The sequence below is a fragment of the Hyaena hyaena genome, unplaced genomic scaffold (assembly GCF_003009895.1).
Source record: "Hyaena hyaena isolate Hyena2069 unplaced genomic scaffold, ASM300989v1 scaffold_601, whole genome shotgun sequence".
NCBI classification, from domain to species: Eukaryota; Metazoa; Chordata; class Mammalia; order Carnivora; family Hyaenidae; genus Hyaena; species Hyaena hyaena.
The window spans coordinates 777,939-802,567 of NW_024081232.1; the positions used below are offsets into that span (position 1 = coordinate 777,939).

Here is a 24,629-nt window from a genome sequence, read left to right on the forward strand (position 1 = left end):
GAAACTTGGTAACCGCTGAAATAAAGGACTGATTGTGGATTTAGTTTGTTTTCAAGGAAAAAGATGGCAAGGGAACGTTCTGCTGCATGTCCTAGAGCCTTAACCTAGCCTGGTCCAAGGGTGACTGGCTTTACGGAGCACTACCTTATTGATCAACAGACTGAAGATATTTTGGCGTTTAACGTACACTCTGCATCCTGAGTCATGTGGGACTAAATTGGACCCAGTTTGACAGCTCTTATTTCATACAATTTAGATGAACAGTCTTATCTAAAAATCATCCTTTTTAAATTTTTAAAAATGTTTTATTTATTTTTGACAGAGAGAGAGAGAGACAGCGTGAGCAGGGGAGGGTCAGAGAGAGACACACACACAGAATCTGAAGCAGGCTCCAGGCTCTGAGCTAGCTGTCAGCTCAGAGCCCAATGCGGGGCTCGAACCCATGAACCGTGAGATCATGACCTGAGCCGCAGTCAGATGCTTAACCGACTGAGCCACTCAGGTGCCCCAAATCATCCTTTTTTAGAATCCTTTTGTTCCATCAAGAATCCTTGCTTTATCACAGAGGTATATCTGATTAGAAAGAAGCAGAAATATATAAAAGGTAGCAACACTACCTTTTATAACCTGTGGCCTAATAATCTCATTATTAGGACTCTGTCCTTGGTAATAATCAGAGATATGGGCAAAGTTTATGTGAAATGACATGTCAGTGTAGCATTATATATAACAGTGAAAAGATGAAAAACAAATGCCCTGCAGTAAGGGAATGATTAAAATAAATATAGTATACCTATAAAATTATATTTTATATTGTCATTAAAGAAGTGCTTATAAAAACTATTTGATGACATGAGAAATTCTATATTATTACATGAAGAAAGTTGATTAAAACTTTATTACATATCTATATATCTATTAATCAGTGAAATACTCCAAAATGTTAATGTTAATTTTCTTCTTTATACTTACTGTAATTTTCCAAAATTTCCATAGCATTTAGTTTTGCTTTTATAAGTAAGGTATTCAATTTAAGTAAATGACATGGAAATGAAAGATTACTATGCATCAAAAGAGAAGTGATCACAGACTTGACACTTCTTATAATCTTAGACATCTGCTTATATGGCTTGCTCATTTTATAAGCCTGTGAAGAGATTAACTTCTATGATTGCAAATCCTGGCATAAAATACAAGCTAGTTGTTTTTGTTTTGCAAGGAGATGGTTTCTGGGGGTCATTATTACAGCTTCTGGGGAAGCAGCATGGCTTACTGGGAAGAGATGAACTTGGAGTGAAGACATTATTAGTTTTGTGACCTTGGGGATAATGATACTTTCCTCCCAGGGTTGAGGTGAGGATTAAAGGGATCATGAAAGCTCTCGGCACAGGGCATGCCTTTAATAAAAGCTGTTGACTCTGAATTCTCCTTAAGGTTATGAATATACAGTAAAAAACTGGAGGTTTTAGGTTGGGTTCTCTGCTGGTTTCCCCCAAACAAGATTAATTAAAAAGTAAAGTGATTTTAAAAGGGGTGTCATTGTATTTACTATGTAGAGCCAAGAGTGTTCTTCATGAGGCATCAAGCCTCTAAATTAAAGACAAGACAAGCAAACAAAAGCCCCACACCTACTACCACAGGGTGGGCCTCCAAAGTCCATCCCATTTGTTCCTCTCTGGGCCTGTTCCCACTTCCAACATTGGGGAAAGTTCTAGCAAAGTCATCAGAAAGGCAACTGGGTTCCAACTGTCTCTGTCTCTTTTTCATCTCAATACCCTGCCTTCCTGTGGAGGTTGGAGTTGATAGGGTTTTCTGGTTTCCCACAGTCCCCTGCCCCACGGGGGGCTATTCTAAAGTAGAACCACAGAGTGATAGGAGACTTCATCTCAATGATGTCAGACTGCCTGGTTGAATTTGTAACATGTTACTAGGCCTCTCTGGGCCTCGGTTCTGTATCTGTAATATGGGAATAATAATAAAACTTTGCAAGTACTTAATACATTTTAGGTATTAATTAGTGTTCTGAGTGCATTGTGTATCTCATCTCATTTACTCCTGACAAAAACCAATGTATTGCAAGTGAGGAAAGTTTAGCACAAAGAAGTTCAAAGGCCATATGAACTGGCAAAAACAGAACTCAAACCCAGGCTATGGTTTTAACCACTGTACACCACTGGCTGTAACACTGTACAGAACCACTTCCGGCTAATGACAAGGATTCATTCATATTTCATGGTCAATGACTGACAATGACTTAATATGTTTTGACTCCTTCTAACAGGGTTACATTTTCTTTTAAGTTTATTTATTATTTTTTGAGAGAAGGAGAACAACCATGAATGAGGGAGAGGCAGAGACAGGGAGAGAGAGAGAATCCTAAGCAGGCTCTGCACTGTCAGCACAGAGCCTGATCTCACAAACTGTGAGATCATGACCTGAGCTGAATTCGAGAGTCGGATGCTTAACTGACTGAGCCATCCAGGCACCCTTAAATTGTGTGTTAATACTTCTGATCAGCACTGAGATAACTAACATTCCCTAGGCACCCCTAAGAGGCTTACATTTTAAAAGAACACTTCTATGATTTTTGATGTTTGATAATACCATGATTTTTACTGGTCTGAATTTAAAGCTGAAAAGGGCTGTGCAATTAACAATGCTCAAAGATGATGAAAAATTTCAGCTACAATTGGTTACAATTGGTTAAATAAGTTAATGATGGAAAATTGAGTGAGACCTAGTGACAGTATCAAGCCTCCCCTCACCCTTAAATTCCCTGGTGATGGGACTTCAGGTACTGGAGCAAGCTAGTGGGGGCAATATTTAGGTACTTCTAGGATGATGGTAGTGGGAGTTGATGTTTTACACACACACACACACACACACACACACACACACACACACATACACACACATACACCTTAGCTTGTTTGAAAACAGACTCAGAGGTAGAAAGGACCTTAGGAGGCATGTAATTCCCTCCACCCCATGCCAGTACAGATCAGTTTTGAAAAACATCCATGAGGAATGGCTATCTGGAATTTGTATATCTTCAATGAGATATTCAACTGGACCTTAAACTAGTTAGAAAACTCAGATACATTGATCTGAATTTCACTTCTTTGCAATTTCTATTTCCAGGGTCCAATTCTCTCTCACACAGTAATGTGAAAGTCTAACTCCTTCTTCTGAAATGACATAGTCCCTTCTAGAGAGTAGAATTTCTTCACTGAATGGTTAATTATTGATAACAGTTAATTATCAGTCAGGTGCTGTGCAAGGCACTGAGAACAAAGGCATGAACAAGACCACAAACCCTGCCCACCATGGACTGAATATGCCCACCATGGACTGAATAGGCCAGCAAGAGCCCTTCCAGTCATGGTGCTTTTGGTAGAATGTATTTCTCCACTTAGATATTTCCAGATCCTTCAACCACTTCTTGCATGATAGTTTTTGGACCCCTCAACATCCTAGCAACCCTCTTTTGAAAACACATAGATTAAAACAATGTTTTTATCATTGTCACGTAAGTGTGCTTTATTCCCTGGTCTCTGCTTACGGTGTAAGAATGTCAGATTTGCACTTCCCTTTGAAATTCTTCTTCATTCTGTTTATGGAGAAAATATTTCTGAATTGCCCAATACATTGTGCAAGGAATTAAGGAATTATAGTAAAGTAGACATTGTCTGTGTCCCTGGGTATAATCCCACTGGAGGAAAGACACATGTATACAAATAGCCATAAACCATGTAACAAGAACGATACTAAAAATAGAAATAAGGGCTCGTCAAAGAAAGGAAAAGTCTGGGGGCGCCTGGGTGGCTTAGTCGGTTAAGTGTCCGACTTTCGCTTAGGTCATGATCTCGCGGTTCGTGGGTTCGAGCCTCGCGTCGGGCTCTGTGCTGACTGCCAGTTCAGAGCCTGGAGGCTGTTTCAGAGTCTGTGACTCCCTCTCTCTCTGACCCTCCCCTGCTCACGCTGTATCTCTCTCTCTATCCTAGAAATAAATAAAACATTAAAAAAAAAAAAAAAGAAAGGAAAAGTCTGCCCGGACTTTTATTTTATTATTTTATTGGAATCTTTTAAAAATTCTTTTTTTTTCAAAAAAAATTTTTTATGTTTTTATTTTTGAGAGAGAGAGAGAGAGAGAGAGAGAGAGAGCATGAGCAGGGGAGGGTCAGAGAGAGAGGGAGGTACAGAATCTGAAACAGGTTCCAAGCTCTGAGCTAGTTGTCAGCACAGAGCCTGACACGGGGCTTGAACCCACGAACCGTGAGATCATTACCTGAGCTGAAGTTGGATGCTTAACTGACTGAGCCACCCAGGAGCCCTGGAATCTTTTAAAAATTCTAAGTGGTGGGGTGCCTGGGTGGCTCAGTTGGTTAAGCATCCAACTTTGGCTCAGGTCATGATCTCGTGGTCCTTGAGTTTGAGCCCTGTGTTGGGCTCTGGGCTGACAGCTCAGAGCCTAGAGCTTGCTTCTGAGTCTGTGTTTCCCTCTCTCTCTGCCCCTCCCCTGCTCATGGTCTCTCTCTCTCTCTCTCTCTCTCTCTCTCTCTCAAGAATAAAGATTAAAAAATAAGAAAAAATCTAAGTGGTAAAACTTGTTTCCCAACATATTTTCTATCTATATTCAAAAGAAGACATGAGAAACATATAGTAAATAATACTAAGAGTTTGTTTGTATAACTATATATATAGTGTTCACATTTGATAGAATGCCTCGACAGAAATCAACTCTTTAATCTTCATATAATTTTCTTTATTTCATAGATTTGTAAACTAAGGCTCAGAGCAGTTAAGTGGAGGTGCCAACATCACAAAGCCACTAAGTGGCAGAACCAGAACTCAGACCCATTCAGGACTCTAAGCTTAGGGGCTTTCCTCTCTGTAGCCACAGCCACCATCCCTGATAAAAATATGGATTTGATAGGAAAATGGAAATGAGGATATACACTGTGATCTGACACCCCACTGAAAGAGAAAGATCGTGAGAAGGTGGACGATGGTAATACTGTCCTTGGTAACCAACTCCAAAGAGCAAAGGGCAACCTCCTCACATCCCTCTCCTGCCCACTCATATTTAAGTATGTAAGCTTATGTTTGCTTTTCGATCGGGTTCTCGGCATTTTGCATACTCTCCCCACCCTTACTTCTATAAACACATAATCCCAGAAGGTTATTTGGCTTCCCATTAACAACAGTTTCCTGTTTTTCAAAGCTCCAAGGCACATCAGGTGACAGGTCATACATAGTTCTTTTCCCTTCCCTTTATTAGGCAGTGATACTAATGTGTTATCATAAATATTTTCATTTTGTCTTCAAAATGACCAGTTAATAAGATGTCACAGGAGCCCGTGAAATAAATTACAAAACCTGTCTGACAAGAATAATAGGGTTTTTGCAAAGAGGAAAGCAAATAGTCTCTACTGATCCATCCTTCATATGCTTTTACCTCTGGAGTATATCCTACTGCTTTGAAATGAAGAATTCTATCAGTTCTCATTACCTTCTGCAAAGATTTGTCCTATAGGTCTGTGATGGGGCATGCCAGACATGCATAGTGATGAGGCATTTACTTTATGTCTTCAAAGTGTGGAAATATATTGGACTCTGGCCCAAATTGGCAACCTACATTACAGAGCATTGTTGTTTAATATTTAATATCTACACTGAAAATACGAAGGACATCCCCGGCTTTGCAGTCAAGAATAGTGGAAATATATTCTGATTGATTTATGACATTTAAAAATGGGACTTATCTTCCTTCTTACAGAATCAATTAGCTCCAAGGGCCCACGGCCAATGGAGAGCTGGCTGCCTGAGCCTGCAGCTGGTATTTTTGTTTCAGTGTTTGGGAAAAGCTAGATTTATAACTTTCTGACCTTGGTCCCTCTCCAATGTCCCTGCTTTTATCATTCCAGCGGGCCACCAACAGTTTTCACGACCAAGAACAGCTGCTTACCGCAGAGCTGAGAGGTAAGCCTGGCCATTCTATTTTCCCAGCTTAAGAGAGGCCTTGTGCAACTTGTCACAAAGACCGGATTTGCCCATTAGAACAGGAACACAGCATGTCGGCTACAAGTGAGTCAGTGCCCACATCATGAGCGGTGCTGTGTAACTCAAATATACTGCTTTGGAAATGGCATTGTTTAAATCAGCTTTACAAATACAACCTAACACACGCTTTGGCTAAATGTAGTAGTTCTTGATTTAGAAGCTGAATAAAATGAAGTGGAAATTAAGTTAAAACACACACACACACATGCACGCACACACACACCAGTCCAGTAAACTCCATTATCTGTTCTGGCCAGAGAATGTGCATTATGATTTTATTCGTTAAGTCTAGTTTGGGATTCTGACAGTGTCCCTGTCACAGTGCAGCAGACACAAAAGAAGTACACCATCGAGTCCTCCATTTTGAGAAAGAAAGAAGGAAAAGGAAATATTTACTGGATGGTCTACTGTGCCATGCACCTTTACATAGATTCTCATTCAATCTAAATAGGCTGCAAGGAAGTATGTCAATTTTTATAGGTGAAGAAACTCAGGCTGGAGGAGGTTAAGTAACTTGGAATGTGTAAGTGTGACACTGGCTTAAACCGGGTCTGTCTGGCTGCCCAGTCTATGCTCTTTCTCATTATGGATACACGCAGGACACAATCAGGGAGTGATAGGAGACAGTATACGATGAAATAAAAAAATAAATATAATCAAGTGCTAAGACCTAGAGTATAAACCTCAAGTGCTCTGGGTGTTCAGTGGGGCAGGCAAGAAATGAATGTTTACTTTAATTATTAGAGAAGATCTCAAGGAGGAAGAAGGAGGATTTGAAATCCTTACAGGATTGCCAGGATTGCAGGATCAAAAATTCTTTTTAATAAAGAGTTAGCTCATAATTGTGACACAGAGTTACATTTTTAAAGAAGTCAAAGGTACTTCTAGTTCCTCTGGACTTTGCCCCCTAACTATCCTCTGTCCACTTTCCTTCCTGTTCTGGGCCTGCCTTCACTTATTCTGCTCATGCTCTGCCCTGATTGCAACACATATTTGATAAAACCCCATTACTGAGTGAAGGGAACTATCAACCTTCCTGGTGCCCCATGGAAGTCCCACAGCACTCCGTACTGTTGGTGTCTACAAGAGTGTCTAGCACCTATGGGGGACCCAATAAACATTTGGTAAATGAAGGAGACACAAAAGAAAAAGATAGATATATTTCCAGACACTAATGTCACATGGACTCCCTGACTGCTTGCCCAACAGCTGTGTTTCCTTACTTTTCTCTCCAGTAGATTCTACAAGTCAATCCGCTACTTGCTTCAAATCTCAGACTCTCAACAGATGGCTTTGCCTCTGGAAGTCATCTGACAGCAGCATATTAAACTTCCCACATTAAATACCAGACCTTAGAAACCAGTCTTTCCATTCAGGAAATCTTCCTCTGTCTTGTATATATTCCTTCTCCCAAATGAATGGACTTTTCCTGTGAGTTTTAAAATACATTCAAGTGTCTTCCATTACAAACAACTTTCCCAATAACCCTTTGTAGGGTCAACGATTTCCTCCATGTTTCTCTATACAATGGCCACTTTCCATTCTCCCTCTTCTTCATTCTCTTGTCAACATTCGACTCTCCCTGCTTCTTGAAATACTGTGTTCTATGGTTTTTGGGACATTCTGCTGATTTTCCTGCTATCTCTCTAACACCAACTTCTGCATGCACGCATGTGTATGCGTACACACACACACACACACACACACACACACACTTTTTCCTGGCCCATCTTCATCTACCTGGTCTTTGAATTTCCCCATTTCTCAGCTGTAGACCCTCTTCTCTTCTCGTCTGTTCTTTTTAAGTATCATCTCCATGTGCAGCTTCAGTTTCTAACCTATATTCAAGGGCTCACAAGTCTATATTTCCTGCCCAGATTTGTATATTCAGTTGTTCACCTGAATTCTCTACTGGATGTATTAAGGCATTTTGAACTCAAAATATCTAAAAATATACTCATGTTCTTACAGAACTAGTGTTTTCTTACTGTTCTTTGTCAGTGAATGCCACCACCATCTACACAGCTGTACAAGTTAAAACCCTGAGCATTTTTTCCCAACAGCTCATGCTCTCTTGGCTCTCATATCCATTTTAACATTAAGTCCTGTTGATTTTGCCTCAAAAGTACCTCTTAAATAAACTCCTTTCTTCCATCTCCTCCAGCACTTGAGTGCAAGCCTTCCTAAACCGTTCTTGTCTTCCTCCAATGTGTTCACATTGCAGCAAGAGCAAGCTTTTTTTTTTTTTAAACATAAATATAATTGTTATGTCCTGCTCCTCTCTCATATACCCCTGCCACAAACAAAACAAAACAAAACAAAGCAAAGCAAAGCAAAACAAAACAAAACAACTCTTTAAAGCTTCCCATGGTGCTTCGAATAAAGTCAAAACACCTAACCTGCTCTATAATGCCCATTCTCCAGGCTCCTCTCACATCACAAACCATGATGGGGGGAGGAGGCAAAGATATAATGGCCATAGAGATAAGCCAAGGGACCCAAGAGTTTTAAGACAGCAGAAGGTGCCATCAGTGTGTTGGACTCCATACATTGTAAATGCCCTCCTGACTTGGTGGTAATGAAATGATTTTTAACAGTCTCTTAGAGAAGCAGTATAGGCAGAAGCTGGTTTACAGGTGAAGTCATGGAAGCAGGGGAAATGACTTTTCTTTTACCAAATTTGGTGTTGAAGGAAAGGGGAGAAGAAAGTATCCCACTTGGTTTTCCTATGACACGTGGCACTGTTGATCATTCCTTTTTCCTTCAAAGCAAGGATATTGGGTTGTTAGAGAAAAAGAAAGATACTCTGAGGATGAGAGCCTTGAGAAAGATGAAGCAATACCCATTAATGGAACAAGGTCCTAGGGAGATGGAAAGGGTGGGATCAAGGACCCGGGTGGACAGTGAGCCTGTATCCATTCTGTTGTTAGGTGGATATCCATTAAGGACTGTTAGGTCTTCTTGGAATATTGACTCCTTTGTCATTATGTAATGCCCTTCTTTATCCCTGATAAATTTCCTTGCTCTTAAGTCTGCTCTGTCTGAAATTAATATAGTTACTCTTTTTTAAAAAATGCTTATTTTGAGAGAGAGAGAGAGAGAGAGAGAGAGAGAGAGAATGAGCGCAAGAGTGGGGGAAGGGCAGAGAAAGAGGGAGAGAGAGATTCCCAAGCAGGCTCTGTGTTGTCAGAGCACAGAGCCTGATGCAGGGCTCAAAATCAGGAACCTGAGAACATGACCTGAGCTGAAATCCAGAAGTAGACACTCAACCTACTGAACCACCCAGACACTCATAGCTACTCTTGTTTTCTTTTGGTTAGTGTTAGCATGGTATATCTTTCTCCATCTCTTTATATTAGTTTTTATGTGTCTTTATATTTAAAGTAGGTTTCTTATAGATTTGGGTCTTATTTTGTGATACAGTCAGAAAAATCTCTGTTTTTTTACTTGGTATATTTAGATGACATTTTTTTGTTTGTTCATCTATCTTTTTTATGGATTATTATACCCAACATGGGGTTCAATCTCATGACCCCAAGATCAAGAGTCACATGCTCTTCCAACAGAGCCAGCTAGGCACCCCTAGATCACTGACATTTAAAGTGTTGATACAGTTGCATTAATATCTACCATATTTGTTACCATTTTCTTTGTTCCTATTTTTGGCTTCCAAACCTTTCCTGCCTTCTTAGTTTTCACTGAGATTTATGTCATTTAATTGAGGTTTTAAATAATTCTATTTTCTTTCCTTTCTTAGTTTACCAGTTATACTTCTTTTTAAACTTTTTTTTTTTACAGGCTGCCCAAGAGTTTGCAATATACATTTAAAAGGATCCAAGTCCACTTTCAAATAAGCAGACAGTGAGAATGATAACAAAATATTTCTAATGCTTCCTCCTGTCCCTTGTATCATTGCTGTCATTCATTTCACTTACACATAAGCATCCCTAGTTGATACATCATTGCTATTATTATTTAGAACAAACTATCATCGTTAGATCAATGAAGAATAAGAAAAATAAAATTTTTTATTTTACCTTCACTTATTCATTCTCTAAGTCTTCCTTTCTTTATAATGTAGATATAAATTTCTAATGTATATCACTTCTCTTCTCTCCAGAGAACTTCTTTTAACACTTCTTTCAAGGCAGTCCCACCAGCAACAAATTCCTTCAGTTTTTGTTGGAGAAAGTCTTTTTCTCCTTCACTTTTGAAGGATAATTTCATAGGATACAGCATTCCAGTTTTTTAAAGTTTTTAAATACTTAGTGTGTATTTAATAATACTTTGTAAATACTTCAAAAAAAGTAAATACTTTACACACTAAGTATTTTACTCTCTTCTTGCTTGCGTGTTTTTTGAGAAGTTGAATGTATTTCTTTTTTTTTAAGTTTATTTATTTATTTTGAGAGACAGAGAGCGTGCATGAGTAGGGGAAGGGCAGAGACAAAGGGAGAGACAGAGAATTCCAAGCAAGCTCCTCATTGTCAGTGTTGGAGTCCAATGCGGGGCTCAAGTTCACAAACTATGAGATCATGACCTGAGCAGAAGTCAGATGCTTAACCTACTGAGCCACCCGAGTGCCCTGTGAAGTTGAAAGTATTTCTTATCTTTGCTTAAGGAATTAAGGAATCTACTCCTGAAATCATTGTTGCACTATATGCTAACTAACTTGGATGTAAATTTAAATATAAATAAATTTAAAACATTCCTGTTCTGATAAGTCTAGTAATCCTGCCATATATTACTCTTACTCTAATGCTTTTCAAATGTGTTTTTGCCCTTTAGGATGTCTTCTAGTTTTTTGTTGAAAAGTGGACACGATGTACTAGGTAAAAGAAACTCAATAAATAAACTTTTAGTTATTTAGTGGTAAGGTGTGGGGGCAGGGGAAGCATCCTGTAAAGCACATACAGTGCTATGGTCGGGTCTCAGTCTGTTGGTGAGCCCCTGGACTGTGAAGCTCACCAGTGCACCTCAGAATCTTCCCCCTTTAGGTGGAATAGGCTAGCTGGGGGGAGGGCTAGAATTGGGTATTTCTGTTCTCCCAGGTAGAACAGGTGCTAATAAAACCCCAGCAGGTTAGGTTCTAATAAAATAGTTTCTCTGGGAGCAGACCTTGTTAAGAACAAAGGGCTCCGGAGTATTTCAAAATGGCTCCGTCCCCTGCTCCCCTTGCCAAAAGCACTAAAGGGTTTTTCTCTGATATTCACCATTCACCGTGAGGGCCTGGTAGAGCTCGTAGGGGTAAAACTCACAAAAGCGTGGGCACCTCTATGCCTGGCTCTCCCTGGGGTTTTTATTTCTCACACTTGCCCACACTGAGCCTCCTGCAATTTGCCGAGTACAGTGTAGGGTTTCCCACCCTGGTACTGGCTCCTGTGGAGGCTCTTGCTTGTGGTTTTCTACTCTGGTAAGATGTGATTATTTGACTCTGCCTGTCTGTCTCTCCAGTCTTTGGTGCAGTGGTTTGCCTTGTGACCGACCTAATTCTCTGAGAGATCTAAGAAGAACTGTTGAATTTTTAGTTTGTTCAGCTTTTTACTTGTTGTTAAGAAACAGCTTATGATAAAGCTCCTACATGCCAGACTGAAAACCAGAAGTGCTCACTTAGCATTCCCTTAGCTGAGGAAATGGGGGCTTCTGTCAGCTACAGAAAGGCAGTGATGCCTGAAAAGTTCAGTCTGAGTTGGTTTGGGGGAGGAGTTTACATTTATGCACTATTTGTTCTGCACAAGGTGCCCTGCCCTGTCTACCTCTCCCAACAGTACTTCCAAGTGGGTTATCATCATTTTCTAGAGGAGGAAACCCAGGCTCAAAAGAGTTATGAAGCATCCACACGCACAAAAATAGTAATCCAGTTAAGAAATGGGCAGAAGGGGTGTCTGGGTGGCTCAATCAGTTAAATGCCTAACTTTGGTTCATGATCTCATGAACCAAGAGAGACCAGCAAGGGGCGCTACGCTGACCATGTGGAACCTGCGTGGGGTTCTCTCTCTCTCTCTCTCTCTCTCTTTCTGCCCCTCCCACACTTCCATTCTCTCTCTGTCTCAAAATAAATAAAAATTTTTTAATGTGTATTTATTTTTGAGAGAGGGACAGAGAGATAGGGTGTGAGTGGGGGAGGGGCAGAGACAGAGGGAGACAGAATCTGAAGCAGGCTCCAGACTCCCAACTGTCAGCACAGAGCCTGATGTAGGGTTTGAACCCAGGAACTACAAGATCATGACTTGAGCCAAAGTCAGACACCCAACCGACTAAGCCACCCAGGCTCAAAATAAATAAATAAACTTTAGAAAAAAAAAGGAAATGGGCAGAAGACATGAATAGACATTTTTCCAAAGAAGGCATACAGATGGCTAATAGACACGTGAAAAGATGCTCAATATCATTCATCATCAGGGAAATACAAACCAAAACCATGAGATACCACCTCACACCTATCAGAATGGCTAAAATTAACAACACAGGAAACAACAAGTGTTGGCAAAGATGTGGGGAAATGGGAACCCTCTTTCACTGCTTATGGAAATGCAAACTGGTGCCGCTACTCTGAAAAACAGTATAATGGTTCCTCTAAAAGTTAAAAATAGAACTACCCTGTGACCCAGCAGTTGCACTACTAGGTATTTACCCAAAGGATACACACATACTGATTCGAAGGGGTACATGCACCCCAGTGTTTATAGCAGCGCTATCAACAATAGCCAAATTACGGAAAGAGCTGAAATGTTCACCGACTGATGAATGGATAAACAAGGTGTTACACACACACACACTGAAATATTACTCAGCCACAAAAAGAATGGAATCTTGCCATTTGCAACAACGTGGATGGAGCTAGAGTACATTATGCTAAGTGAAGTAAATCAGTTAGAGAAAGGCAAATACCATATAATTTCACTCATATGTGGAATCCAAGAAACAAAAGAGATGAACATAGGGGATGGGGGGTGGGGGGAAAGAAAGGGAAACAAACCATAAGAGACTTTTCACTATAGATAACAAACCAAGGGTTGATGGAGGGGAGGTGGATGGGGAAGGGGCTAAATGGATGATGGGCACTAGTAAGGAACTTGTGATGAGCACTGGGTGTTATATGTAAATGATGAATCACTAAATTCTATGTCTGAAATTAATAGTAATAGTTAACTATATGTTAACTAACTAGAATGTAAATTAAAAATTAATACCAAAAAAGAGCAAGAGTTAAGAAGTTATCAAAAATCACATATTAAAAAGAACTGGAAGTCATTTTATGGGCTTTAAAAAATGGACTTTTGGTGTGCCTGGGTGGCTCAGTTGGTTAAGCGTCCGACTTCGGCTGAGGCCATGAGCTCATGGTTTGTGGGTCTGATCTCCGCATCGGGCTCTGTGCTGACAGCTAGCTCAGAGCCTGGAGCCTGCTTCAGATTCTGTGTCTCCCTCTCTCTCTGACCCTCCCCTGCTCGCTCGCTCTCTCTCTCAGAAATAAATAAAAAACATTAAAAAAAACGACTTTTATTGGGCACATGCTGCATGCCAGGCTGTGTGGCAGGCATTAAGGACACCTGGAGCAGAATGCAATCCCTTCCATGCCACAGAATATGACAACACAGGCTCTCATGGGCTCCCCAAGAAGGTGAGCTAAACATGCAATGAGATAAGGGCTTCTTTGAGAAGAAGCTTGGTCCTGATGGTGCATGAGTGGATTATCTGGAATAGGCATGATGGGGCGGTAGGAGCTTCTATACAGAGGAAAAAGACTGTGCAAATGAGAAGCCACTTGGGAGAATGGAAATGGCTTGGTGTAGCTGGAGGATTCATTGTGTTTTGGTGATTGGCAAGGGATGAATTTGGGAGGGATGTAGGGGGTCAGATTTTGATTGGAAAATTCCCATGTATTATGATAAGAGGTTCCAATTTTATTCTGACATCTATGAGGAGCCAAAAAGGTTTGTAAGAAGCAGAAAGCCACGATGGGCGTTGCTTTTCAGCAGCACTCCTGATGAGTGCCCCGGGAGGCTGGGGCAGGGACACTGGTTGGGAGACTATCTCTGTGACCCCAGGGAGGAATGCCACAGGTGCAAACCCGGGCAGTGGCAGTGGAACCGGAGACGGAAGGAGCGATTTCTGCACAGGAGAACTAACTAGCTTCTTGAACAAACTGATGTAGAGGGGGAGAAAAAGGAAGGAGGCTAGGAAGACATCCTGTTTCTGGCTTGGGCAGCTGGCAGGATGGAGGTATCATTAACAGAAATAGGGAAAACAGAAGGACGAGCAGATTTTGTGGGGGAAGATGGTGACTTTGGTTTTGGACGTGTTGAGTTGGAGATGCACACGGGAGATCCAACCAGCACCGTTTGGCAGGCAGACATATGCAACAGGAGCTTACCTGGGAACTCTGGGTCAAGTGCAAATCATGGCTGTGGCTGAGATTTTTAAAGGAGAACATATGCAGTGAAGATGCAAGGGGCCACGGATGCTAGGGAACACCCACATAATAAGGGGCCAACAGAGAAAGGCTCAGCAAGAACACCAAGAACAAGTGGGCCAATAAGGAGGAGCACCGAGAGAGTGAACATAGAATAGGGCAAGAGATCTGTAGCCAAGGCTGACTCCGTTTCCACCAAACTCATCCCTCCTTTCCTAGAGGCTCAAGAAAGCTCCATTTCCGAGCCTCCCTGCATGTAGGGAGGGCCAGTGACTGGGGAATGCTAAAAGAATGTGGGAGAAGGTAATGTGCAATTAAGAGCAGTTCTATCTTCCTCAGGCTCTTTGCCTTCCCATCCATGATCCCTTTGGAGGTGGCATGTACATGAACCCCTGGAAAATACTCAGATTTTGAGTTTTATTTGTTACCATAGCAAAGCTCAGCCTATTTTTCCTGATCCTGGCTCTGGAGGCAGATGGCTCTGTTTGAATTCTGTCTTTACCTCTTGCCAGCTGTGTGATGTTGAATAAATTGCTTAATTTCTCTGTGCCTCAGTTCCCTTATTGGAATAACACTATAATAATAATAAATTACAATAAAATATGTTTTAAATAAAATATATTTATATAAAATATAACAGTAACATCGAACTTGTCATTGTCTGAGGATAAAACGAGGGAATAAATGTGAAGCACTTAGAACAGTGTAAATAAGGGCGCCTGGGTGGCTTAGTCGGTTAAGCATCTGACTTTCACTTAGGTCATGATCTCGCAGTTAGTGGGTTCGAGCCCCGCGTCGGGCTCTGTGCTGACTGCCAGCTCAGAGCCTGGATCCTGTTTCAGAGTCTGTCACTCCCTCTCTCTCTGACCCTCCCCTGCTCACGCTGTCTCTCTCTCTCCTAGAAATAAATAAAAAAATATTAAAAAAAAAAAAGAACAGTGTAAATAATTTAGAAGTGTTAGAATCTAAGGGAGAAGGGGAATGTCAAGAACGTGAGGATGATATACCCCTGGGGTCAGCAAACTACAGCCTGCGGGTCAAATCCATTGTGCTGCTTGTTTGTGTACAGGCTCTCAGTTAATAATGGGTTTTACATTTTTAAATGGTTGAAATAAATCACAGGAGAAGTATATGGAATTCAAAATTCAAAGCTTTACTGGAACACAGTCGGGTGCATTTGTTTACTGTGTTGTTATAACCGCTTTTGCACAACAATGCGGGCTTTGAGTAATTGCAACAGAAACCATTTGGTCACAAAGCCTGAGGTATTTACTACACGACCCTTTATAGTAAACATTGGGTGAATAACACACAGCAAAGGTCAAGAACGATAACTAAAAAGCGCTAACTGGAATTGACAAGAGATCACCAGTGACCTTGACCATGGCTGTATTTGGAATGGTAAAAATAAAAACTAGATTTTGGTGCCAGGGTAATCAAAGTTTGTTTCTGAACTACGCAGCTTGCTAACTGTGCGATCTTCAGAAATGTCTTAACTTCTACGAGCTCCAAGGTCCTCTGTTGTACATTGGGGATAAATGGAGCTACCTTCTTGAGTTATTTAAGGATTGGCCATAATGCGTGTAAACCATAAAACACAGTGTCTGGCTGATAACAGATGCTCAAAAAATGTAAGCTCTTGCTTTATTTCATCTGCTACCACCAAAATTTCTGTTCCTTGATAGGTAAGGCCTTTTTGCTTTTAACATTCTATTTTTTGTTGTCTGTGTTCTGACGTTTTACATTATAAGCCAAGTCTCTGTCAGATCACACCTCTTTAATGAGGCCACCCTATTTAATACTATAATCTGTTCCCAACCCCAGCATTCCTGACCCTCTCACCTTGTTCTACCTCTCCTTTTCTCATAGAACTTACCACTTATGACATCTAGAGAATTTACTAATTCATCATGTTGATCGTTTAGTATCCATCTTCTCTACTAGAATATAGGCTTCTTGCCTATTTTATACAATTACATCTTTCAGGTATCTAAAGAGTACCTGGCATATATTAGGTGCTCATTAGTATTTGCTGAATGAGTAAATGATGAGGTGAAGAGGTGTTTTTTTGGATTGTTTTGTTTTGTTTTTTTATCTTCCTCAGAACTTGTTCCTTCAATCTTGGGATTTGTGTCATTTCTCATCTCTAAAATTCTCAACCATTATCTGTTAAAATAATAAAATAAAACAGTAACTAAAAGGGAGCCCTTGCTCCATCCACTCCCATTTTTTCCTGGAACTCTTTTTTGAATATAATGGCCCTATCAATCTATCCTCAGTGTCTCCTAAGTTCTTTCTTACATTTGACAACTATTTAGCTTTTTTTTTTCTAGGGCAATTTCCTTAGCTCTGTCCCTAAGTCTCTTTTCAGCTGTGTTTTGTCTGCTATTGAACCTGTTAACTAGGTTTTTATTTCAATGACAATATTTTTTGTATCTAGGATTTCTATTTCTTTCCTTTTCTTTCCTGCCTCTTCCTTCCCAGTCTTTCCTATGCTCGTTTCATGGTTTCTTCCTTTTATATTCTTGAATATTTTAAGTATTCCTATATTAAAATTTTTTTCAGATTTTCCTGTTCTCTCTAGTTCTTGGGGGGTGTGAAACCTTCCATTTTTAAGTCAGCTGGATATCTTGTAATGGTTCATTTCTTCATCCAGCATGTAATTTTGGATCATGAGATCATCTTCAATAGTGGTGTTTAGAATTTGCCTCTGATACAGTCTTAGGGGCTAGCAACTGAAAAGGCTCCTAAAATGTATCACTGAAGGGTCTGTATTTGGAGGCTGAGTGAGGAGGCAGTCTGGTACAGATGTGAGGAAATGTGCCCGAAGTTCACTTCCCCACTGTGAAACTATTTTTGTAACTGTGGGCATCTTGCTCTTTGAGTCTTAATTTTCTTTATAAAATGAAGATAATAATCTCTATGTCCTAGAGATGTTGTAAGGAATTAGTAAAATAATAAAACTAAAGAATTTAGCACAATGTTTAATCTGTATTAAGTGTTAATAAACGTTAAAAAATATTATAAATACATGGTACCTATTATATCACTTGTCAGTATTTTCTTCTTGCTTTGTGATATAAAAGAAGAAACCCAATGCTCATGAAAATAGCTTCTGAATATGAATATGAAATGTATAGCCAGTCATTACATTTGGACCCTGGTTAGATCTGTTTTATCTGTGACATATATTACTTGAAGATGGGGGGAAAACCCTCAGGAACACATTCAGCTTGGCTTTCAGCCATCACAAAGCAATGCTGATGAGTGGTAGAAGGAATTTTCAGACATTCTCCTTTTTTTAAACAAAAAGCCTAATTAGAGAGTTGGAGCATTTGCCAACTATTTGGGATTATTAAAATACAGCAGTGGGGAGAGTTCTTCTGCTGAGAGGAAAATGACCCAGATAAATTTCTCTAGTTTTGTTAAAATAGAAAATACAACTGACTTCTTGGCTGCGTTGTCCTTGGTCATTAGTCCTTTTCAAAGGTTAGAAATAGAAAAGCAGAACCCTGAACCTGAAGCCAGTACTCAATAAATATTGTTAGTTCATTATTGGAAAGGAATAGAGACACAGGCAAATTCTTGGACAAGAGCACCTCATGTAACCTCATTTCCATCTCATGTCACTTTAACCACAAATCTTTCCTTAATTAATTGCTGTTTTGGAACTGTGGGGAGGGTAAGACTGAAGGGCCAAAGTTAGTGAACAAAAGCTGTAGGCTAGTATGATTTATCATGAAATATGGTATTTTCTGTAAACATTTCAAAAAATGATTTATAATTCTAATTTTCATAAAACATATACAAAAGCTAAAATGAAAAACATTTAAATAGAGATATATTTTTAGATTTTAATTACCTGATCTTCATAATCAGAACCTGTATCAACGGTCTCTCCTGTGTCCAACATCATTGAAGAATCAAGGTCACTCGAACCTAAGATTTGAAAAGAGAAGATTGCCTGATGAAGGCTGTCTGTGTATGCTTCTAAAGCAAACTATCTCCCACTAAGTTTCTGTTCTTATGATTACATTAAATTCGCAAACTGTTTTAGATTCTTCCCCTCTGCTGGGCACCATGTTCAGGCTCCAGATAAAAAATGTAGATCCTCTAGACACTGTTTCCACCCTTAAGAAGAAGACAGTCTTGTGGAGAAGACTTATTTGTAAACAGCAAGGTTCAGAAACCAAAATAAAGAGCTAATTCTGACTAGTAGTGGAGGTGAAGATGGAGGTAAGAACTAATCATAAGGAATTAATCTATAAGCCTGAACTTTGAAGGTGAGTAAAGATGGTCCAGGAGGAGAAGTGGTTTAGGGATGTGTCATAGTCAATGAGATAGAAAGAATGATGAGCAAACTATAAGCGGGTATAGCAAGGGAGTTCCAGAAATAAGTGGGGCTGAGTTTGTTCACTCCATGAAAGCCTGACAAGTTTTTCCTCCAGCCTTTGGGTCACTTGAGTCCTTGATGAAAAAAATTTTGTTAACGTAATGTGTTAACAGAGAGCTTCTCCCCTGCACGCCCTGCCCCACCCCAACCCAGGTACCACAGGTTACATTAATTTGCTTACCCATTAATCCTCAAGGCTCAAACTTAAACCGGTAATTTTCATGAGACTCTTGAAGCAAAACTCATTTACCATCCTTGTTTAATGACTATTTTCTGATAGGAAAATACGTATCACCTAACTAGCCAGAAAGACAGAATTCAGGCTGTCCATAAAATGCTATGCATCCCTATGAAGAAGTAAACCAGTCTGTATATCCTCATAAACTTTCCTTGCCAAATAATTCTTGGTCAGAAGACACGATAAGTAATGTTTAATCAAGACAGAATTTTATACAAACATCAAGCATCTCATATGTTTCTCAGATACGGACCTTTTCAGATATGGACAATCCAAGAGATGCTGGTTTCATACTTTTTACCAAAGAGTGATTCAAGGGATGTCCTCACACAGTCTTTTCTCATCTCTTCTCTTCCATTTCCTTCTCATCATTACCCCTGCTGTTTATCAGATTGACTAAGGACCGACCCATTATCCTATTGTCTAAGTACTAAAGTAAATAACCCTTGTTTATTGTGTTTGTATCTTTACAATTTTTTTAAGACGTGAACAAAATTTTTCAGAATGGAGATTTTTGACCCATCAAAGAATTTTAGAAAGGTAACTAACTGTGGAGTTTTCATATATGGTTGCATAGGTGTGTAGGGCACAACTCTGGGTGGTGCTGTCACATCAAGAGAGCAGCCCTTGCCAAGTCCATTGTTAATAAGGTAGTTGCCAGAAAGGACTCAGGAAGACTACATGCCACTATTAATGCTATTAACAAAGCGAGACTGGGTGGGGGGGGAGGGGTCATATGAAATTTAAATTTTATACATAATTTTATTTATTTTTACTGTTTATTTTTGAGAGAGAGAGAGTGAGAGAGAGAGCATGCAAGTGGAGGAGGGGCACAGAGAGAACAGAGGATCTGAAGTGGGCTCTGCTCTGACAGCAGTGAGCCCAATGTAGAGCTTGAACTCACGAACTGTAAGATCATAACCTGAGCCTAAGTCAGCTGTTCAACCAATTGAGCCCCCCAGGTGCTCTATACATAATTTAAAAAAGTAGTGGCATTATATGTAATTTTTCTATCTTTGTACTTTTGCTATTTTTCAAATAAGAAATGCTATTTGATATATCTGAGGGCCAAATTACCAGACTGCTCTGAAGCCCAGTTTGAGATCAGTTTTGTGGGGCAGTCAAGATGTCAGAAGTAAATGTATATTTTTCCATTATGGGATCATGGAAGTTTTAGAGCCCATATTTCACAGAATACCAACCCTCCATTTTAGAAAAGAAGACAGTGAGTGTTGCAGAAGGCTAGGTCCCTGAGCTAGGTCCTACAGAAAGTGAGTGAGATCAAAAGCAGAAGTTGTAGCTTCCTTTTCTCCCAATACATCCTGCTGACTCCAAATTCTAAGCAGGAACAATCCAAACGGTTTTACAAATATGATCGTTCATTACAGTGCACTACAGGACAGGATGTGGAGGCGTTGGCTGGCTCTTCCACATTCTGAGAAAATGAGGAACAGTGAATGGCTGTTGATGAGGTGTGTCACCAGGTGGCTACAGAAATGGAAGAACCAGAAGTGGAATCAAGGAGTGTCACTCTAGCCTGTGACGATCGATGCTTGTTTCTGGGTGGTTGCTATTGACAGCATTATTAGAGGTAATGCCAACTTTATTTAGCTTTCATATCCACCACGAATGTGAAGAAGTGGTGATAGGTACTTGGATTCAAATGATACCTTCATCTCAGCTGTATTTGGAGTGATTCATGTGGAATGAGCAATGTGATCTGAACACAAAGGCTTATTAAACATATAGCCGCTTTTAGTTCCTGTGTCCTACTTATTTTATTCAATTAGAAGCCTTTCTTTCAGTTGTTTTAAAAAAGTACAAAGTGAAGGGCTCTTAAACAACCTGGTTAACAGATATTACACATTAATATCTGAAACTGGAACAAGATATTAGAAAACTATCATTGGCAGTGGTAGAATGAAGAGATCTTTGGGGAAAAAAAATCTCTTTAAAAAAATAACTTGCGCTTACAAAGAAGAAAAGCTTGGCTTTCATAATAAAATGCTTTTAACAGAAATTTTATTGTTACATTAAGAGATGGAATTTCTTGACACGTTGCTCTTGGCAACAGTACTAATAAATCATAGGAAGCAATAGACAATGGGTGTCATAAGCTCAGATAATGATTGAATAGCTTTCTTTCTTTTTCTTTTTCTTTTCTTCTTTTATTAAGCATTGGTTGCTTGGCTTGCTGAAAATGGGACCTTTGATAATAGTCTAAGGTATGACACACAAAAGATGGAGGTAAATATAGATATATTACACATTTTTGCCTTCTTTCATTGGACAATGTAACACATAAAACATCTGCAATGATCTTGTTACTCAAAAAGGACAGCAAAATTAGTGCATTTTGAAAAAGTGATAGTATGGCTTTTACTCCCTCCTAGTTTGAATTTCTCAATTTCTTTCAGATTTAAAAATATTCTTTCTATAGATACAGAGCTGAAAGAGAATCCCACAGAGAGCACTCAGTGTCACCAGTTTCAGATGTAGAATGGTCTTCAGAAAGATGATTTTCAGGTTGTCTCCCTACATTTAAGTGGGAAGATGATACAAACTGGCTGAAGATGTACCAGAAGGCTAACCACATTGCTTTCTGGGGCAATGTTACAGGCTTTTCTGCTCCTAGAGGATCTTCCATCTGAAGTTTTAGGAAGGTTCCCCTCCCACTCTGAATCCCAAATAAAGGGGTGCTCCTGCAAGACAGTGTTTCTGGGGCAGTGAGGGTATCTGTAGACGGAGCTGCTCTAACATCACCTGCCCCCTCTGAGGAATCTCCCTGGTCCTGTCTCTCCTGCAAAACTGTAAGCAGCTTTAGGTGGGGAGGTATTTCACCTCTACATTTTAAGAACAGGATTTAGAAATCCTATGCATTTGATACATGCATGCTGAATGATTTAAAAGTGAGTAAAAGGATATTTGCATTTTGCTTTTGCAGATCTTGATCTCCATTCACTCTACACACTTCAATCCCTCCCAAGTGCCTCAGGCGTCAGGCTCGAAGAGCCCAGCTCTCATTCTAACAGGCGTGGAAAGTGTTAGTAACAGTTTCCATTAGAATTCCTTTGAAGAGCATTGCAATTCTTTGGAAAAACAGTGAGCTCCTCATGGGATATGGTGTTGGGACTGTTCTAGGTGAGAAGCACAGGGGTGATTTTCCCGTTACTCCATGAGAGGGGCCAGGGAGGAAGGAAAAGTGAGAGGGTGTGGAGAGCAGAAAATGGGGAAATGTGTTGAATAAGATGTGATCTCTTCCTGTGACTCCTCAAACCCTCAGCAAAGATACTAACTCATATATAACCTTTTCAGTGTGACAGCCACACACTGTATCCACATAAACCACTTGGTCTTCACAATCCTGCGGTGGCACTATTAGTATCCCTTGTATAGATAAGGAAACTGAGGTCCACGGAGATTGGGTGATACCTCCGAATGGCTCCGCCAGAGTACTGATGGAGGACTCTAGGGACGAGGAGAGGCTGCAGATGGGGCGTAGAGGTCCAGGGAATGGCATTCTATGGCATGAGACAAGCAGATGTGCACTCTGCTCTGGAGTCAGGGAAAATGTGGTGTGGCTGTGAGTCCACATACTTGGACGAGTAGCCCAGCTGAGGCGATTAGCCAGATGAAAAAGCGCTTCTGTGCCATCTCCTATGAGATGCACACTGGGTGTCAAACAAACACATAGACTCTCCTTCCAGTCTTGTACTCTAATAAAGGACAAGGATTTTTCTTAATTTTAATTTTTGAGAGAGAGAGAGAGCAGGGCAGGGGAGAGAAGGGAACAGAGGATCTGAAGCGGGTTCTGAGCTGACAGCAGAGAACCTGATGTGGGGCTTGAACCCATGAACTATGAGATCGTGACCTGAACTGACATCAGAAGCTTAACACACAGAGTCACCTCGGTGCCCCCAGGGAAACAGAATTGTAGCAAACAATCCTATACTTGACTATAAAATCATAATTGTGATAAACACCCTGAAGGAAAAGTATAGGGGGACTATGCCAGTGTCTAAACTAGTCTGGGATGGGGGCTGAGAATACCTCCTGAGGAAAATCACATTTAAACTGAGATGCAAAGCAGGATCTGGCTGGGTGAAAAAGGGCCTAGGGAGTGAGAGAGGAGAGAGGATGCATATGGGGGAAGATACCAAGTAGCCTGTGCAAATGGCCAGGGGCAGGAAGGTGCTTGAGACATTCTAGGGACTGGAGGAAGCTGGTGGGGTGAGGGGAGGCAGTGCTGGGGCAGGAGAAGAGTCACTGTAGCAAAGCTATGGGTATGTCTGTCACTGGTGCTCAGCCTGCAAGGACATCATTGGAGGTTTTGCTTTGCTTTGTTTTGTTTTGTCAGGGAAGCAGGGTGGTCAGAGCTGCATTTTATCAGGATCTCCATGGCAACAGCAGGATTCAGGGATGAGGGAAGAGGCCGGCAAGGAATGACAAAGCCCTGCCAAGTACAGTGGGGATAAAGAACAAGCTCCCAAGGTGTCCCTGAGGAATGATGACTGGTGTGGGCTGTGAGGACAGGGACAGTTTTGCCTGGCTCCCTTAAAAGAGAAAAGCTGCATGGTCTCACTTATATGTGAAACCTAAAAAAGTCAAATACATTGAAGCCGAGAGTGGAGTGGCAGTTACTCTGGCATGCAGGTGGGCGAAATGGGGAGATGATGGCCAAATGGTACAGAATTGCTGTTTTGTAAGATGAATAAGCCTAGGGACGTAACACTGATAGCAGGATGACTATAGTTAATAACACTGTGTTAAGTACTGGAAATTTGCTAACAGAATGTATTCTGGGTGCTCTCATGACACACAGAAAAATGGTTAACTGTGTGAAGAGAAGATACATTAATTAGCGTAACTGTAGCAGTCACTTCACTATGTATATCCATGCCAAGTCATCATGCTGCACATCTTAAACGTATAGAGTTTTTATTTAAGGGGCACGTGGGTAGCTCAGTTGGTAAAGCATCCAACTTTTGATCTCGGTTCAGGTCATGATCTCACGGTTCACGAGACTGAGCCCCGTGACGGGTTCTGTGCTGTCAGCACTGACCTGGGATTCTCTCTCTCCCTGTCCCTCTGCCTCTCCCCTGCTCTCTCTCTCTCAAAATAAATAAATACACTTAAAAAACAAGAATCTTTATTTGAAAAATTTAAAAGGAGAATGGAAGGTCATTCACAGGGAGGTGACAGGGGATCTGCGGGGCAGCTGAGACTCTGCAAAGTAGGTGCAGGGAGAGGGAAGAGTACAGGGACAAAACCAGGGGCTGACAATTCATAGGGCGGTGGCCATGGACGTGACCTGTTCAACTGGGTAAGTTTGGGCATTTACAAGCCTCACGATTTGTAGTCTTCTGTTTTCTCTGCAAAGAGAGAAAGATCCAGCAACAACTGGCCCATTCCCTAATGGCAACAATAACACGGAACTTCAGAGGGGCTGCCTCTGCGGGGGAGGCATCGTGTGTTGCTAGTTTACCACAGTCCCTCCCAGGCTCACTTCAACACCAAGGGCT

At 40.7% G+C, this 24,629-nt stretch overlaps 1 protein-coding gene across 2 annotated transcripts in view; it reads right to left on the reverse strand.

The window, feature by feature from the left end:
• AK5 (adenylate kinase 5) overlaps positions 1-24,629 on the reverse strand; it is a 233,373-nt gene that overhangs the window by 89,362 nt on the left and 119,382 nt on the right. For both annotated transcript variants that reach the window (XM_039257066.1, XM_039257067.1), the window contains exon 8: positions 18,339-18,415. In XM_039257066.1, the coding sequence (XP_039112997.1) occupies positions 18,339-18,415 (77 nt within the window). The remainder of the gene's footprint in view (positions 1-18,338; positions 18,416-24,629) is intronic.